A 19868-nucleotide genomic window follows, 5' to 3' on the forward strand; every position below is an offset into this window, starting at 1 on the left:
CCTTTAAGATCATCAACTCCAACTGTTAACCTGCCAAGTCCACCACTAAACCATGTCCCTAAGCACCACATCTACACATCTTTTAAATACCTTCAGGGATGGTGACTCAACCACTTCCCTGGGCAGCCTGTTCCAATGCTTGACCACCCTTTCCGTGAAGAATTTTTTTCCTAATACCCAATCTAAACCTCCCTTGGCACAATTTGAGGCTGTTTCCTTTTCTCCTATCACTTGTTACTTGGGAGAAGAGACCAACACCCACCTCACTACAATCTCCTTTCAGGTAGATGTAGAGAGCAATAAGGTCTCATCTCAGCCTCCTTTTCTCCAGACTAAACAACCCCAGTTTCCTCAGCCTCTCCTCATAGGACTTGCTCTGTAGACTCTTCACCAGCTTCATTACCCTTCTCTGGACACTCTCTAGCACCTCAATGCCCTTCTAGTAGCAAGGGGCCCAAAACTGAACATAGGATTTGAGGTGTGGTCTCACTAGTGCTGAATACAGAGGGACAATCACTTCCCTAGTCCTGCTGGCCACACTGTTTCAGATACAAGCCAGGATGCTATTGGCCTTCTTGGCCACCTGGGCACACTGCTGGCTCATATTCAGCCAGCTGTCCATCGACACCCCCAGGTCCTTTTCTGCCAGGCAGCTTTCCAGCCACTCTTCCTCAAGCCTGTAGCATTGTGTGGGTTTGTTATGACCCAAGTACAGGACCTAGCACTTCTCCTTGTTGAATCTCATACAATTGGCCTTGTCCCATCGGTCCAGCCTGTCCAGATCCCTCTGCAGAACCTTTGTACCCTCAAGCAGATCAACAGTCCCACCCAACTTGTTTTTTTCTTCAAACTTCCTGAGGATGCACTTGGTCCCCTCATCCAATTCATTAAGATATTAAACAGAACTGGCCCCAATACTGAGCCCTGGGGAACACCACTTGTGGTTGGCTGCCAGCTGGATTTAACTGTCACCACCACTTTGGGCTCAGCCATCCAGCCAGGTTTTTTTACCCAGTGTAGAGTACACCTGTCCAAGCCATGAGCAGCGAGTTTCTCCAGGAGAATGCTGTGGGAAGCAGTGTCAAAGGCTTTACTAAGGTCCAGATAGACAATATCCACAGCCTTTCCCTCATCCACTAAGCGGGTAACCTCGACATAGAAGGAGATCAGGTTTGTCAAGAAGGATCTGCCTTTCATAAACCCATGCTGACTGGGCCTTGATCACCTTGTTGTTCCGCACATGCCACGTGATGGCACTCAGGATGATCTACTCCATAGCCTTCCCTGGCACAGAGGTCAGGCTGACAGGCCTGTAGTTCCCTAGATCCTCCTTCTGGCCTTTTTTGTAGATGGGCATCACATTTGCTAACCTTCAGTCAATTGGGACCTCCTCTGATTAGCCAGGACTAATAATAAACAATATAAAGTTGCTTGGTGAGCACTTCCACCAAAGGAGGAATTCTTATGATATGCCTTCACAAACTGAAGTCTAAGAATATATAACATCATTGATCAGTGAAGATAAAAATATGCAATAAAATACAAGAAACAGAGAAATTAAGTGAAATTAGATAAGTTGAAAAATAAAGAAAAATCTTAACATCTAACCTCACATTACCTCTCTCGTTTCCAGAAAACAAGTTATTTTAAAGATATTTCAAAACAAATTACAGTACAAAAAGTTAAACATGTCTGACTACTTAGTTTTCTACTTAGCATTTGACTTATTTACAAAGCTCATGAGCAATTCAAGAACAACAGGAGAAAACAAATTTAACTGCTGAAAAAGAGTATATTGTTTATCTCTACTTGGTTTCTTACACTTTTACTTTGCTTTAACAGGTCAGTATTCTAATACATTCCTGCTTTAAAAATCTCTCTTCTCAGATCAGTTGTTAAAACTATATTATTTCTACCAAATAGGAGTGTAAAATGTATACTAAGATCAATCTTCAGAGATGAAATTTGAAGTTTTTAAGCACATAGCACTGCAAGGGAAGTCAGAAAATAATGCAACTTTAAGGATCTAGACTAGATCTCTTGGCATATTTCCTACCAAACTCCGTATAAAATCCATGATATTCACAGAATCAGCTTCTAAATGAAATTTAGTGTTTCATATTTTATTATTAAATCAAGCCGAAATTAAACCTTTCTTCAGAACACACAGGACTAGTAAATACAGAGACTTCTGTAACCACATAAAATTCTGAAGGACAAGATGAAAAGATAAAAGATTTTATTTCCCAATATTTATATAAAATTTAAAATATATATATTTTATATCATTCAGCAACTCACCAGAAAACATACTACTACAGCAAAAAAATAATTTAGTTTTGATGGACTCATATACTATCTGTCAACCATACATTGCACGAACATATGCCTAAATCCAACTTGGGGAAGGGGAATTGGAGAACTTTCACCTAAATATTGGTAATTTAGTCAAACAGAAATAAGAAATTAAAGTTTAATCAAAAAAATATAACTTTCAGGAAACAAAATATCAGTGAGATTCTTGAGCAATGGAAATTTCACCCATTTTTGGAAGGCTGCAATTGGCAAAGAACAAGCTTTGGTGAAAGTGACATTTCCAGTCTATGGGACCCAGTAGATATATCCTTATATTTGGCTGAAATAACTTCAAGACTGCCATACTTGAAGCTGAAAAACATTAGAGTGTAGCAGAGAAGGACCTGGGAGTTCTGGTGGACAACAAGTTGCCCATGAGCCAGCATTATGCCCATGTGGCCAAGAAGGCCAATGGAATCCTGGGGTACATGAGGAGGAGTGTGGCCAGCAGGTCGAGGGCAGTTATCCTCCCCCTCTACTCTGCACTGGTGAGGTGGCATCTGGAGTACTGTGTCCAGTTCTGGGCTCCCCACTTCAAGAGAGACAGGGAACTACTGGAGGGGGTCCAGCAGAGGGCTACAAAGATGATGAGGGGACTGGAGAATCTCCCTTATGAGGAGAGGCCAAGAGAGGTGGGCCTGTTTAGCCTGCGAAGAGGGTCCCCTGTGGAGAGTCGGCCAAGTCACGACAATAACACCAATATGGCTACATGCCGTGCTCCCTTTATTAAACAAACAGGTCATATTAATAACTTAAACCAACCGCTCACACGACTTTACACGCAGGTGATTGGATAAAAGTCACATGGGGGTCCGTGTCGCTGATTGGTGAGCATACTGCAGGTGCCTGATCAGAATGCGTCAATGAGAATGTGCTGATTTCGCGGCTCCCAGGGCTTGCTCTACACCTGGCTTCTTCTTTGTGCATAGCTTGTTTTCCTTCTCCCATTGCTTGTTCCCAGGACTATTTAAAACTGCTCTGCAGCTTCAACTAACAGGCCTGGGTTGTCCAACCTGGACAATGGCAACATATGTCCTCGGTCCTTTAAAAATCCCTCTACAAGCCTGGAGAAGAGAAGACTGAGAGAGGATCTTATCAATGTCTACAAATATCTTAAGGGTGAGTGTCAAGAGGATGGGGCCAGGCTCTTTTCAGCAGTGCCCAGCGACAGGACAAGGGACAACAGGCACAAACTGCAACGCAGAAAGTTCCATCTGAATATGAGGAAAAACTTCTTTACCTTGAGGGTGACAGAGCACTGGAACAGGCTGCCCAGAGAGGCTGTGGAGTCTCCTTCTCTGGAGACATTCAAAACCCACCTGGACGTGCCTCTGTTCAACCTGCTCTAGGTGAACCTGCTAAAGCAGGGGGTTGGACTAGATGATCTCCAGAGGTCCCTTCCAACCCTGACCATTCTGTGATCTGCCCTTCTAATAACGAAAACATATACACACACTGCAGTCAACAAATGAATCAATAGCAGGTCTGTTTTATGGAGACCAGTATCAGCAAACAAATTTGTTTCTTTTGAATAGTTTTCTCTTCATATATTTAATGTATCCAAGAAGAAAAGATTCTTTAAGATATGAAAAGATTATAAGGATCCCTTTCTTAGAAAGTGGTTTTTAATGGTTTCCCATTTTCTATCTGAGATGTCAGAAAAAATTTATGGTGGACATGAAGTAACATTCAACACCTGATATAGGCTACAATAAGCAAAGTTATTAAAAATAAAACTTAAAAACAGTACTTAAAAAGCAAGTATTAATTTATTTTTCTACCACTGCTACATAGTAACCAGTTCTCAAACAAGAATCAGTATAGCTGAGAAGCATGAATTGTTAGCTCAGACAACATGATGCAAACATGAGCATGCTATATCTGTTTGCTTTGCAAATAAATTTGCTTTCTGTTTATTTCTGTTTCTTTAGATAGCTGACAAAAGGATTTTTCTAATGCTGAAGATGCATTTGATACCCTATTTTGTGAAGATGAACATTATACTGCAGCATGCAACTTGTTGACTAACATTCAAGTGCCTTCCCAGAACATCTTTCATTTACAGTAAACAAGAATAAATTGATGTATATAACTTGCTAATGGTAAAATAATTCTGGTTACAATTTCGGAAAAAGGGCTATTTGTATTTAGAACAACTAATTCTAGAACATACTAAAAGCTGATTCAGCAAATCTTCATATTATTAAATACATACCCTCTTTGTTTCTCCTTGTTCCTTCTTATAAAGGAAACACCCTGATTTGCTGACTTTGACATTCAAGTACGTCCTGTGAGCTGCAATAACTGAGGAACAGACTCAAAACAATCTCCTCCTATTACTAATAAGAAGCCTGCGTATTACTACAAATATAGTCACAACAGCTTTAGATAAACTTCTCTATTCTGATTATGTTGTTTTCCTCACATTTTCATTCTTTAGCCTGTAAAGGAATTTTTAAGTAGCATGGTTTAAAACAATTAAACCCTAGTAAAGAGCTATACCATACATGGATTAAAAAAAATATAAAAAATATTCAATTTATAATACGATTGTTTTCTATACTGTACTAAATTCTAAACCCACAAATAAACAGATTAAAGTGTTTTAAAAGAAAACATTTAATTCTCACCTAAAATGATTGACATTTGTTTTACTAAGGAATGAAAGCACAAATGAACCCGGTCTCCGATCACTCTCTCGAATAAGGTAACTTCCAGGTTTTCCTGCTTGCCAAAGACGTTCTTCTGCAATTGCTCTGTCGAGTTTTCCATGATACCACCTAAAAAACAATGTAACAATGGGTGTCCTTAGAATTTAGGCTTCTGTTTATTCTCACAGAACAGACCTGTGAAACTAATGAAAGTTCTCAGTTAAAACTGATGCAGTTCCAAACCTTTGTTTCAAATAAAGTTATCAGATGTTTACGTGTGCAACCTCTCTCAGATTACTCAGATTTCCAATACACAGAATTTTTAAAGCTTCACAGGTTCAGATAACCCATTTCCCCAAATAACTCACACTGTAGGAAAATACTCTGAACCATCCAAAAGGGACAAAGGATCTCTATAACCAGCTTTTTCTTTCCTTCCCAATTTTCTGGGAAGAGATAACTGATCTGACTCAGACCATTGTATTTTAAGCCTACTCAGGCTTCAATTCAGGCTATAACCTGTTTCTCAAACAACAAATAGAACACAGTATCAAAGCCTGCACTTAAACAAAATGACAGCAGTCACCAGACCATATTTCAGCCAAAAAAGAGCCTTCCCCAAACCCAACACATAGCCTATTAAAAGCAAATACTGATGCACAGCAACTCACAGACTGCAAAATATGACAAAAGAATATTTCAGTTTAATCCAAAGGTTAGACTCATTCAAACATGAATTTTCAACTCTGATCAGACCTCTTTCTACACCAAACATACAAATGGGGGGAAGCAGCAGCAGTGGAAGAAGCAATTGAAGAAAAGCCAAGTGTTGCCAAGTGGTGTTCTCAAAACCTCTTAAAAAGAAAAAAAACCCCACCTTTATACAGCTATTGTTTTATACTATTTAAATTATTAACTATTTCAGACCATTCACCTACTGATTCTACCAGTTCACATGTGGTCTTGCAAGAGTTGCAAAAAAAGCATTTTGGAAGAGATATGAAAGTCATCTTTTGGCTTAACGTACACAAGAAAAAATGAAAAATTGCAAATTTTAGAGTAAAACAAAAAAACCAAAGAGCTTCGCTGTTGATAAAAATCTTACCAGAAACATTTTTTCTATGCAATGGAAGTAAAAGTTGGCTTTGAGAACTTCTATCAGAATGAAAGTCAAATAGACTATACAGATTGTATACCAGTAGAAGCAGTACCAGTGTAGATATTGTTTACATTGGCAAAGCTGCAGTCTTGTTAGCAGAGCTCTCTCCTTTGCTTCTCCTCATCCCAATTAAAACAAGTTAAATCAGCGAAAGAGTTGTTTTGTCTGTACACTGTATAGCTCTTGAGGCAAGGTTAGAAAGATCATGTCTGTGGTGGGTTGACCCCAGCCAGCATCTAACCACCCATACAGCTGCTTGCTCACTCCCCCCAACCCCCAGCAGAACAGGGTAGAGAACAGGAAGAGCAAAAGCAAGAAAATTTCTGGGTTGAAATAAAGACTAATAAGTGAAAGAAGAATGAAGGAAGGGAGCTGAGGGAAACTGAAAACAACAGAAGCAATGCAAAGGCAATCACTCACTACCTCCCACAAGCAAACCAACACCTAGTCAGTCTCTGAGCAATGGCTACCTTGGAAGACACACACCCCTCTCCTTTTTATTTCTTCCTCCTCCTCTTTTTTTTTTTTTTCTCTCTCTCTTTTTTTTTTTTTTTTTAAATTACTGAGCATAACTTGATATAGTATGAAATATCCCTTTGGCCAATTTCCATCAGCTGTCCTGGCTGTCTCTCTTCTCAACTTCTTGCCTACCTCTAGCCTACTTGCTGGAGGGCAGAGGGAGCAGAGTGAGAAAGGAAGAAAGCCTTGATGCTGTGCAAGCACAGGTCAGCAACAGCCAAAATACCTATGTGTTATCAACACTGTTTTAGCCACAAATCGAAAACAAAGCACCACAGGGGCTGCTATGAAGAAAGCCAACTCCAGCCCAGCCAGATCCAGGACACTCTCTTAGAAGGCTCTGTACCATTTAGAATTTTATAGGTCAAGATCAATAACTTAAATTTGATGCTGTTCCAACTGCCAAATGCTTAATGCATGCAGTTAGAAGTAATGTTTAACATCTCTCAACTTTACACTAAATATATTTTTTTCCTGAAGAGATGCAAAATCTTGTCTTACCTAGAGTGCACTATGATATTAGACTCATGAAAAGAATTAAAGTTTGGATAGGAGGGTACCAACATAAAAATCTTGCCTATCTATTGAATAATGGGCCATATATGATTTATTTAAAGAAAGGTGTGCTCATGTTTATCTGAGGAGACCCTTATTGTTAACTTGAGGATGTACTAAATCCTTAAATGGGTGACACAGGGAGTGTGCTAATTGTCCAGGCATGAGATATGTTAATATTGTTAACTTGAAGATATACTAAATCCTTGAATGGGAATGTGCTAACTGTCCAGATGAGAGATACATTAATGAGTTCCCGGAAAGTTAATGAATAGACATGAGTGACTTGTATAAAGAGGGGGCTGAAAGGTTCCCTTGGTGTGCATGACTTTGGTGGAGCAATCCCCCATGCACCCAGCGCTGCCGAATAAATAAAGATAAACTCCACTCACTCGTATATTGGTAAAGTGATTCTTCAGATCACTATTCATAAAAAGAAAGCTGCCCCCCTGGCCATGACTCTTATCAAATGTACTCATTTCAAACAGTAACTCACTACTACTACGATTTATACCCTTCATCATTGCCAAGGACAAGATCCATAAAATTTCTAGTCACCTCTTTCTTTCTTGCCTAGTCCTAACTAGGAATATTTTTGTATTTCTAACATTAAAATCGCAAGTTTTAAGTGATGATAATTATCCAGGCCAAAACCAGTACAGAGTTACTTTTCTTCACAGTAGCTAGCATGGGGCTATGTTTTGGATTTGTGCTGGAAACAGTGTTGATAATACAGGGATGTTTTAGTCATTGCTGAGTAGTGCTTACACAGAGCCAAGGCCTTTTCTGCTCCTCACACCACATCACCAAGGAGTAGGCTAGAGGTGCACAAGAAATCAAGAGGGGACACAGCTGGAACAGCTGACCCCAAATGACCAAAGAGATATTCCATACCATATGACATCATGCTCAGCAATAAATCTTGGGGGGGGTGGAGGTTGGCAGGGGCTGCAGTTGCTCAGGGACTGGCTGGTCATCAGTTGGTGAATGGTGAGCAATCTTTTTCATTTGCATCACTTGTTTTTCTTGGGTTGGTGTCTGGGGTTTTTTTCCTCCTCCCTGTTGCTTTTCCCCCTCCTTTTTTTAATTCTTAAACTACCTTTATCTCAACCCATGATCTTTCTCACTTTTGCTCTTCTGATTCTCCCCCCATCCCACTGGAGGGTAGCAAGCAAGCAGCTGTGTGGTGCATAGTTGCCAGCTGGAGTTAAATCACAACAATAACTCATTATTTTCACAATGTTTTGAGCAAATATAACTAAACAACATTCTGAATCACACAGTTAGTGCCCTGACAATACAATAGCTATTATCAGATGCATCAAAAAAGAAAACATAAGTAGCCTTGCAACAGGTTATGAAATGATCCAACTACAAGATGTCTTACTAATTATAGACCAAAGTTTTAGATAGTTGCTTCTATGATGAGCTGTTTAACCATTGCTATAGCTTGTTACCTATATTTACAATTTTAATTTTTTTTCAATGTTGAGAATATCAATAAAAGACTTCCATGCTTCACAAAGCAATCAGATGCTGTGCAAGGAAATATTTCCATGTATCAGTTTAAATCAAAAGCAGCATGTTCAAAACTCCAACCCTATGAACCACATTCTTAATTAAATAAACAGAATTAATACACAACTATGAAATCATAAACAGTTTGGATTCTATGCATTGTGATATATACACAAGCAACATACAGCTGCATAAGATACCATTCCTGACACTTCATGTAGTTGAGAGCCATAAGCCATGAATTTCTTTAACTGAATTGCATAGGGAGTTAAGAGTTGTTATCCCTAGCCTACAAACAAGATCTCCTTAGTTTTCCACTGAAGAAGCTAGGTACCAGAAAACTAGTCACACCAGTCTCATTAGGCCCAGCTAACAGACCTTCTACTGTGAGCAGGAATGTAATTACACTGCAGCCCTTTAGCAGTCTTATGGGACAATCACATGACAATTAACAGCCCCCAACATCGAAGCACTACAAGGTTCATGAAAGACAGGCTGTTCGCAAAGAGGTATCAGATAGTGAACTTACCATCTGGAAGGATGTAGTTGCTACTGTGTGTCACATGGTTCAACCAAATCCCTTTATTTACGTATTTCCTTTTTACATATAGGAAAAATCAAATATTCGGAGGCTTTGTTGTTTAACTAAAGCATTTTGCTTTTACAGTGTACTACAATTTTAACTTAGGAACACAATAGCCCAGGGAGGAAAGAATGGAAGGGGAAAGCACTGGAGGGGAGGAAAAAATTTTTTCAGCAACTTAGTAGAAATGAAGATGTTGATAACTGTTGGAAACCTCCCTGTTTCAATCTAAAAAACAAGTTATAGTGAGTAGAAAAATCCATCATCAAATGCCACACCCATTTCACTCTTTTCCTTAACCATACCAGACTATTTCAACAAAATCCAAAAGAAGAGTGAACTTCTGGGAGACATGGTCTAAGTTCCCTGCCTATAAATTAACAATCACCACCTTCATACCTTTCACAACATTACAGAATGTTAGTATCATTTCCTGAGGCTATGTGAGTTCTAATCCCATTAGGAGCAGATATATGATTATCTTGAACCAGGAAAAATCCTTAATTTGAAGTGGCATACAGAAATCTCAAGAACAGTTTCATAAAGATGGGAGAATACCACCAAGATATCCTGCATTTTCATTTCTTTCTTTTTTATTCTGCTTTCCAAACCTGATAATAAACAGCTGAAGAATTGATGTTCAAATTTCACTGTTCAAGGTTCATGTTACAGAATCACAGAATGGTTAGGGTTGGAAGGGACCTCTGGAGATCATCTAGTCCAACCCCCTGCTTTAGCAGGTTCACCTAGAGCAGGTTGAACAGAGGCACGTCCAGGTGAGTTTTGAATGTCTCCAGAGAAGGAGACTCCACAGCCTCTCTGGGCAGCCTGTTCCAGTGCTCTGTCACCCTCAAGGTAAAAAGAAGTTTTTCCTCATATTCAGATGGAACTTTCTGCGTTGCAGTTTATGCCCGTTGTCCCTTGTCCTGTCGCTGGGCACTGCTGAAAAGAGCCTGGCCCCATCCTCTTGACACTCACCCTTAAGATATTTGTAGACATTGATAAGATCCTCTCTCAGTCTTCTCTTCTCCAGGCTAAACAGGCCCACCTCATAAGGGAGATGCTCCAGTCCCCTCATCATCTTTGTAGCCCTCTGCTGGACTCCCTCCAGTAGTTCCCTGTCTCTCTTGAAGTGGGGAGCCCAGAACTGGACACAGTACTCCAGATGCCACCTCACCAGTGCAGAGTAGAGGGGGAGGATAACTGCCCTCGACCTGCTGGTCACACTCCTCCTCATGTACCCCAGGATTCCAATGGCCTTCTTGGCCACATGGGCATAATGCTGGCTCATGGGCAACTTGTTGTCCACCAGAACTCCCAGGTCCTTCTCTGCAGAGCTACCTTCCATCAGGTCAACCCACAGCCTGTGCTGGTTCATGGGGTTGTTCCTCCCTATGTGCCAGACTCTACAGTTGCCTTTGTTGACTTTCATTAGGTTCCTCTCCACCCAACTCTCTAGCCTGTCCAGGTCTTGCTGAATGGAAGCGCAGCCTTCTGGTGAATCAGCCACTTCTCCCAGTTTTATATCATCATCAGACTTGCTGAGGGTACACTCAGTCCCTTCATCCAGGTCACTGATGATGACATTAGCCTTTCTAGTTTCTCTCAGCCTAAAATGTTAATATGATCCTAAAAATGCAGGGTTTTTTTAATCCAAACTATGCCTTTTAACACCTTGTCCCATTTTTGTTAGATTTATGCAGATATCATGCAAGATTGCATTATTTCCTTTATGTGCATTATTCATAGAGATTAAATTAAGGTAAGTTTCACTCACACTTTATTAAATGCAGTGCCTTCCTCTGCCTTGTTAGTTACCAATTTCTGACTGGGTCTTTGCAGTTCTCCACTTTACAAAACTTCCTGACAGAAAAAGCTCTGCAAACCTTTTAACTTCTACAGTGGAAGGATGCATGCTTAAGATAATGAAACAAAAGACTGCAAAGTAACCTGAAATTCAAAAAAAGTGGGGGGAGGGCCAGAACAGCCAAGCAATTGTCCTTTATACAGCATACATGAAATTAAGAGAGTTTCAGGCTCTTCTAGGAAAGCGGGGGTTTTTTAATACTTTTTTGATCCTATACATTTTTCTAATTGGAGGTACAAAGCAAATATAAATCTAATAAATAAGTCTGCTTTTCTCAGTTACCTGTTCTAAAACCCGTTTGAAACAGTATGTAGAAAAATAGAACACCCCTGCACTTCAAGATTAGGAACCAGGCAACTAACATGGAAAGTCACTTTCATAGGCATTCCTCAGTATAGCAGCTGTGTCAAGCCATTAACTGTGGGAGTTGTACGCATTACCAATACCAGCCATTAAAACACTTTCAGAGCATATGCAAACTATGGACTTACACATGGACAAATGAATCAAAAACCTCAATAAATCTTAATAAAAAAGTAAACAGAAGGTGAAATAAGCGTACATTCAAAAGGTAATACATTTTAGTAATTTTATTAAAGCAAGGTTCTAAAAGTTTCAAGTACTGTAAGGACAAGCAGTGTAATAAGCTTTAAAATAGAGATGTGACAACAGCATAAAGTCAAGCTTTGCAACTCAAAAGATTTCTTCCAATCCTACCCAATATATATATTTACTAAAAAGATCATTAATCACCTTTTGGAAAAAAAAAAAGCCACCAATAGATAGATGAAATTTCACTAAATAGGCTCTTGAAGCAGCTCACATTTTCTTACTGAAAGCTCAGCTTAGAAAATTAATTCTGGAACTCATTAAAGTTTTTAGCAAGAAGCATCTCTTGTGCTCTCAGGTCAAATATATGCCTTTTTCTGTCCTATGGAAACAGTATTAATACTGTTGTGCAAATCACCAGATTCTGGTTGGCAACAGTTAATTTCTAAGGTGTTATTTGTCTTGTCTGCCATTGATTTTATTAGAAGTACCAATGTTTCCTCAACGTTCTCCTTGCACTTCATCCTCTCCTACCTACAACCCTTCTTGGACTTTCTTCCCATCCTTTTACTATTCTACCCATTCAGTCAGCTTTTCTCATTGGAAGCAACACTAGCGTTCCAAAGGACTGAAATATAGTCCCTACCTCTACTAGTGCTGAACCTTACTTCATACCAATCTTTGTTCTCACCTCCCAGTCAGCAGCACAGCTCTAGATTAGAGCCCAAACTAACCAAGCACAGTTCAATGGCTTTGGTGGGGTTTTTTGTTGGTGTTTTTTGTTTTGTTTTTGGTTTTTATTTTTATTTTGTGCTCCACTATCACCTAATCTTTGATGCTAGAATGCCTCACTAGTGAGGTATGTCTCATCAGTGAAGAACTCTTGTTATAATGAGAAAACTCTGAAATTTAGGGCTTTATACACTAAAATCCAAGATAGAAACAATGCCTAAATCGACAGATGTCCAATGCTTCACACCTGCAATAGGAACAGGTGGAACTGTCTAAAGAGTACAATCCATATACACACTGAATCCAATAGTGTAATTTAAAAGAACTGCATGTAGAACTAAGAAAAGAACAAATAGGATGCAAACTATCCAACTCATAATGCTTGTTTTGAATTACTTGCAACCTCACAATTCCATTAATTATGTGTGCATATATGGGTATAAATAAAACATTATATATTCAAGTCTAGAAAAAATAAGATGATTACTACAGAGGTTATATGTTACATTCTGCTTTTGGAAAGATGAAGACATTTCTGTAGCATCCCTTAGATTGCCAAGGAGTAGAAAGAATAACAAAAAATACCCTTTCTCCACAGATGCTCAGGAGGCACATAAATCTTTGTAAGAAGAAAGGGTATAGAAATCTGGCTGTAGTTTGAACAAGACAATGCAAGCCATTCCTTAATCTTTTTGACTAAGCAAATATTCAAGCTTGGATCTTGCAAAGTCTCCAATGTTATTTATTCTACTAACAGATGGATATATGGAAAAGGAATTAATTGATTTATGATTGCTTTTAAATTGCATCAAACTTTCTATATATAAATGTTATCTATAAAATAAGCAAACAAAACCCAACAAGCCACAGACAGAATATCCTTTTGGGGGGATATTACATATAGGGGAAACGTGTATATACATATGCATAATTTTACAGAAAAAACAAGTAGACTTAACTTTTATTTATTTATAGAAAAACTGCTTATACAAACTACACAGAATCACCATAGACTCCCAAGCTGATTACCAAACGTTGGCTAAATCTAAGTGCATCATTAACCTCAGCTTCTGGAAACTATCCCAGAAAAATAAAGCAACATACTCTGTGTGGGGAAGTTCATAAAATAAACCCTTTTCCAAATATCTATAAGTAGGTATTAACAAGAAAAAAACATACACCCACCCCTGCTGAGCCAATGACAGGATTCCTTAACAGCAAACTAAGATTTCCATATAGTTACATAATCAACTTATTTAAATATAATTACATATAGCTAAAATACATTAACATTAACATATATGTTCCAACTCGAGGAAACTTATATAAACTCAAATTCTACTTAAGGATAGACAAGTATTACAATTTCAGTGTTAACAAAATGAAACCACCAACCTTTAATTAAAAAAATTGTTTCTTTGTGAAATTGGTCCCAAGTAGTTGTTGAAAATATAAAGTTGAATGAGAATGATGATGAGAATGACTTTTTTTTAGAACCCAATCATTGCAAGAATCGGACTTCTAACTAACTTATCAGAACAATGAATGGGTACACTTTGCTCCCTAGCAAGCTGGCTACACCTTTCCTCAAAAGTTACCACAGCTTACAAGTTTATTTAGCAATATTGGTTTCTATACATTAATAATTAATGGAAGATAAATATTAAAGGTACACATTACAAAATAATTACTTAAGCAACACTGTTAGCTACCTTAGAAGGAATTTTAAAAAGACAAGACAAATTCTTGAGCTTCTACAGAAGAAATTAGGAGGAAAGTTGTCTATATAAAGAAAAAAAAACAAAAAAACAAAAAAAACCCTCTCCTTTATCCACCTCAGCTTTTCTTGTACTTTTCTTCAAAGCCTTTGCTAATAGCTATTCCCACTGACATAATCCCAGACTACTTCAAGTAACAAGTTTCAGTAAGCAGGTCCCCTAATAACGGTCCTCACCTATAAACAGCATACTTATAAATATACAAAATATAATTTAAAGACAGACCCATGAAAAAAAAATTACTTTTTTTTCTATTCCAGAGTGATCAAGCAAATGTTTTACATTAAAAAAAAATAAAATTAAGACTGCCTGAAAGTATATAAAACAGTAGAAAGAACTTGTCAAGAACCAGTAAAATCCTATTGGTGCCGACCATAATCTAGAGGAACACAGTAAAATATAGAATAACACAGAATTCTTGTTTCATTTAGATACTTCTATGCAACACAAACAGAACGTTGAAATAAGATGCCTTCTCCATCCTTATTGTGCCCACCAGCGAGATAAATACCAAGGAGTTTTTTGTTTGTTTTTTAAAGGAAAAAGGAAGATATGGGGGAAACAGGAAAACTACTGCAGGAATCCTAAGAATTTATGGCTGAAACAACAGATGAAGAGATCTATGCCTCCTAAGAGCAAAATTAGTGTTCCTCCCCAGCGGAAGGAAAGGAAACAAAAGCTAAAAAAATATGGCACGATAGTATGTTTCTCAATAGGGTAGGCCAGTAGGTGAAGTGCATAAGTCCTGTGTTGAAGTTCTGGGAAACAATATACGACAAAATAAAAATTTGATAAAGTACAGGTTAAGAGTCTCTATCCACTGTTTAGATTAAATAACCTTCAACTGATGTTAATTAGAAGTACTGACTAAAAACCAAAAAGAAACCCACCAAAAAAAACCCAAACCCAAACAAAAGACCCAGAAAATCCTTCTTCAAATTTTTTCCAGCATCAAATGTTGTTCCACTTTTGTTTTTCTGAATCTGAAGCTTCCATTTATATATGTACTTATGTTCAGTTTACTTACTGTTTCACTTCCAACATAAGGTTAAAGTACAATTTTGTTCTGCTGCTCCTAACCATTCTTTTAAAATAGCATTTCTGACATCATCTATTCAGACAAAAATAAAGCCAGATTGATATACAATTCTATTCTGTAAGTACACAAATTATAATATATGGACAAATCAGCAAAATACCCAGAAACTTGAAGGAAAAATGAAAAAAAAAAAAAAGGTGTTTATCTTCCCTCTACAATTCAAGAACAGGCATTTGTAAGACACTTGTTAACTGAAGAAGAAAAAAAAAGGGTTACCTGCTAACCTAATTAACAGTGAAACAGAAAAAAACCGTCATGCACTAAAATAGTTACATAAGTTACATCACAGCTATAGCCAGCTAGAATTAGCCAGGGGGGGTGGGGGTTAACCACCCTGATATCTGCTGGAAGAACACCACAACAGAACTTAAGCAATCCAGAAGGTTCCTGGAGAGCACTGACGGCAGCTTCCTGACATGGATGATAGAGGAGCCAATGAGGAGAGGTGCTCTGCTGGACCTCATACCCATAAACAAGGAAAGGCTCCTTGGGGATGCAAAGGTCAAAGGCAGCCTTGGCTGCAGTGACCATTAGATGGTGAAGTTCGGGGGGGGGGGGGGTCAGGCAGCAAAAAGCAAGATCACAACACTGGACTTCAAGAGAGCAGTCTTAGCATCTTAAGGGATCTGCTTGGAAGAGTTCCATGGGATAAGGCCCTGGAGGGAAGAGAGGCCCATGAAGGCTGGTTAATGTTCAAGGATCACCTCCACCAAAGGCAACAAGAAGGGCTTCTATAAGTACACAAGTGACAAAAAGAACACCAAGGAAAATGTGGGCACACTGCTGAATGGGGCAGGGAGCTTGGTGACACAGGACATGGAAAAGGCTGAGGTACTGAATGCCTTCTTTGCCTCAGTCTTTACTGGCAAGACTGGCTTTCAGGAATCCCAGGTCCCAGAGATCGGGGGAAAAGGCTGGAACAAGGAAAAACATACTCTTGGTGGAAGAAGATCGGGTCAGGGAATACTTAAGCAAACTGGACGTACATAAGCTGATAGGATGCACTCACAAGTGCCAAGGGAGATGACTCATCGCAAGGCCACTAATGATAATATTTGAATGATCATGGCGATTGGGAGAGGTGACCAAAGACTGGAAGTAAGCAAATGTCACCCCTATCTTCAAGAAAGGAGACTCAGGGAACTACAGGCCAGTCAGCCTTGTCTTAATCCCTGGGGAAGGTGATGGAGCAGCTAATCCTGGAAGCCACTTCTAGGCACATGAAGGACAAGAAAAAAAAAAATCACCAGGAGTAGTCAGCATGGATTCACCAAGGGGAAGTCTTGCTTGATCAACCAGATCACCTTCTATGATGAAATGCCTGGCTTGGTAGACAAGGGGAAGAGTAGTGGATATTGCCTACCTAGCCTTCAGGAAGGCTTTTGACATCGTTTCTCATAAGATCCTCACAAAGAAGCTGTTGATGAACGGGCAGGATGAACAAACCAAAAACTGGCTGAAGGGCCAGGCACAGAGGGTGGTGGTCAGCAGCACAAAGTCTAGTTGGAAGCCAGTAACTAGTGGTGTACCTCAAGGGTCAATGCTGAGTCCGGTCCTTTTCAACATCTTCATCGATGATCTGGATGATGGGGCAGAGCATACCCTCAGCAAGTGTGCAAATGACACAAAACTGGGAGGAGCAGTTGATACACCAGGGGCTCATGCTGCCATCCAGAGGGACCTCAACAGGCTTGAGAAATGGGCTGACAGGAACCTCATGCCATTCAACAAGGGGAAGTGCAAAATCCTGCACCTGGGAAAGAATAAACCCAGGCACTAGTACACATGCTGGGGGCTTACAAGCTGGAAAGTAGCTTTGCAGAAAAGGACCTGGGGGTCCTGGTGGACACCAAGTTGAACATGAACCAGCAATGTGCCCTTGCCACAAAGAAGGCTAACAATATCCTGGACTGCATTAGGAAGAGCGTTGCCAGCAGGTCAGGGGAGGCGATGTTACATATCTGCTATTAGTTAGAATTAATTAACCACATTTGATTAGGAATATAGAGTTATAAGAAATATTTTAGTGGAATTTATGTTTGCATAGCAACCAACAGCTACTATGAAATCCTCTGTACAGCCCCATACCAAGGGTCAGAATCGCCTAGTAGGAATGATTAGAACTTAGATAACAGTTTCATGATTGAATGCATGATTGGATACAGTGTTTACGTGTAGCCTAGGAGAATGTATCGAGATGTCAGAACGTAGAATTAATGGGAACTGGGGAGAGTCGAATGAAGCAACTCATAGTTACCTGCCAAGAAACAGTGAATGTAGGTAAAAGGTAATTCCGGCAGGGGGAGATCGCAACCACCAACTCATGTACCACCTACCCGAATAATACCCCAGACCCATTTCTAGACCTTTCGAACCTTTACTGTGCAGAATCGGATATGGGAGGAGAGTATGTTAATGATTTTTGGGAAATACTATGTTTGTGCATGAATATGTATAAGTCCTATATAAGGTGTATGATTTTGAAACTTGGTGTGCGTTGATCGTGAGAGGACTCATTCACGCACCCGGCCGTTAATAAAGAAGTGTCTGCTTATCTGCATCATATTGGTGTTGATAAGTTCTTTATTCCAAGATTTCTGTAACAGCGATCCTTCCCCTCTACTCAGAGCTGGTGAGGCCACACCTGGAGTCCTGTATCCAGTTTTGGGCTCCCCAATACAAGAGAGACCAGGAAAGGGCCACGAAGATGACAAAGGGACTGGAGCAGCTCTCCTATGAGGAAAGGCTGAGAGCTGGAACTGTTTAGCCTGGAGAAGGCTCAGGGGGATCTCATCAACATATATAAATACCTGAAGGGAAGGTGCAAAGATGACAGAGCCAGGCTCTTCTCAGTTGTGCCCAGCGACAGGACAAGATGCAATGGGCACTATCTGAAACACAGGAGGTTCTGTCTGAACATAAGGAAACACTTTTTTTACCACGAGGGTGACTAGGCACAGGTTGCCCAGAGAGGTTGTAGGGTCCAAACATGCCAATAGCATTTCCCCTCAGTTTTCAATGCAACAAACATTTATTCTTTGGTACAGAGTATGGCCTTCAATAATTATTGTAAAACTATGCACTTTCAGAAAAACATTGTTTTCTTATTAGCTACTGAAATAAACAAATGCTGTAGAACACTGGACTTGCTACCTCTGACAGACTCATCTGAAGAAACTATACCTTCACACTACATTAAGACAAAACATTTTTTTTTTACTTTCACTCAAGCCACATTTATTTAATATTTCTCTACCTAGCTCTCTATCTTCAACTGTTTTTTATCACTAATATGTTGCCTCAACAGATACCAAGAGTGACTGTAAGAATACATCTACTGTGGGTAGGATTTTTGTTTTAACAAGACAGTATTTTGACAACCTATTTCATCTTTTAAGGTTAGTATCTTTTGATTTCAACCAATTTCCATTTCAAACTGATAATCACTGCTTAAAGAAACACCATATGAAAATATGAATTGTGTTGGAATGTACTGGAACTACTTCTGCCATCTTAATGCAACACTAAGATGTATCTTGTCAACTTTAAGATTTTTATTCAAATACATAAACTGAACTATTTCACATATCACTGGTTTACTACTAAATTAAGTATCATTCATTCATTTCGTAGGCATTTCCATAACACCATTTCAGACTGCCATCAATCTCTGCAAGTGAGCTTTGCAGATGGGCTAGAGTGCAGAGAAATAGACCAAAAAGCACACAGAAATGTTCACTGTATTCCCTAGCATTCTGTGCCTCCCACCTACCATTAAGCTACAGCATAAACATGCTACTTCCATACTCAATCGAAAAAGCACACACTGAACAGACAATCATTAAGTCAGTCTCACTCAGGATTGTGGTGCTAGCATTGCCCTCACACAGTATTTGCATGCCCCCTGCACACCAAGGACAGAACTGGAACAGAGATAGGATGTGTAATGATTGATTAATATGTCCAGATAGTGCTTCTGCAACTCAAAAATTAAAGAGGACAGCCCGATCAGGGAATTCTGAATTCCCCGAGCCTGTCGGCTGGTCTGTATCACTCATCTGAAAAAGCCATGCCCTGCTTCCTGCAACCCTGCTCAATAACCATGGTTATGCGAGCCTTTGCACTCAAGGATATTAAGTTTGGCTCAGTGTTGGTAAATTATTGGATTTGCCATTGTTTTGACCTGGATAATAGTACTACTCAATCACTGGATGTGTTATTGTAACACCACAGTGAATTGTACTACTGATCTGTATTTATTACTGTACCTATATTTAGCAATAGCTTGTTTATCCCTAAAGCTGTTGGTCTGGCATCTGTTACCATATCCTGAACCTATAACTTGGTGGTGCCACCTTAGGCCCTTACAAGGATCAAAGATAAACACCAATCATACTTCGAGATTTTGATTATTTTAATTAATCTGTTACTTATTGACAAGCTCCTCCCACTGCTAGAAAACTAAAGAAATCACATTTAAAAGTATTCCCATTTTCCTGAGGT

General features: G+C 39.3%; 1 protein-coding gene across 10 annotated transcripts in view; it reads right to left on the minus strand.

Annotated features, from left to right (window-relative positions):
• LOC129734914 (ras GTPase-activating protein 1-like) overlaps positions 1–19868 on the minus strand; it is an 87036-nt gene that overhangs the window by 63664 nt on the left and 3504 nt on the right. For all 10 annotated transcript variants that reach the window (XR_008730450.1, XR_008730449.1, XR_008730452.1 and 7 more), the window contains exon 2: positions 4986–5135. Coding sequence is in view for 3 of the 10 variants with exons in the window: in XM_055700322.1 (XP_055556297.1) it covers positions 4986–5135 (150 nt within the window). In the remaining 7 variants the exon portion in view is untranslated. The remainder of the gene's footprint in view (positions 1–4985; positions 5136–19868) is intronic.

The sequence above is a fragment of the Falco cherrug genome (genome assembly GCF_023634085.1).
Source record: "Falco cherrug isolate bFalChe1 chromosome W unlocalized genomic scaffold, bFalChe1.pri SUPER_W_unloc_1, whole genome shotgun sequence".
NCBI classification, from domain to species: Eukaryota; Metazoa; Chordata; class Aves; order Falconiformes; family Falconidae; genus Falco; species Falco cherrug.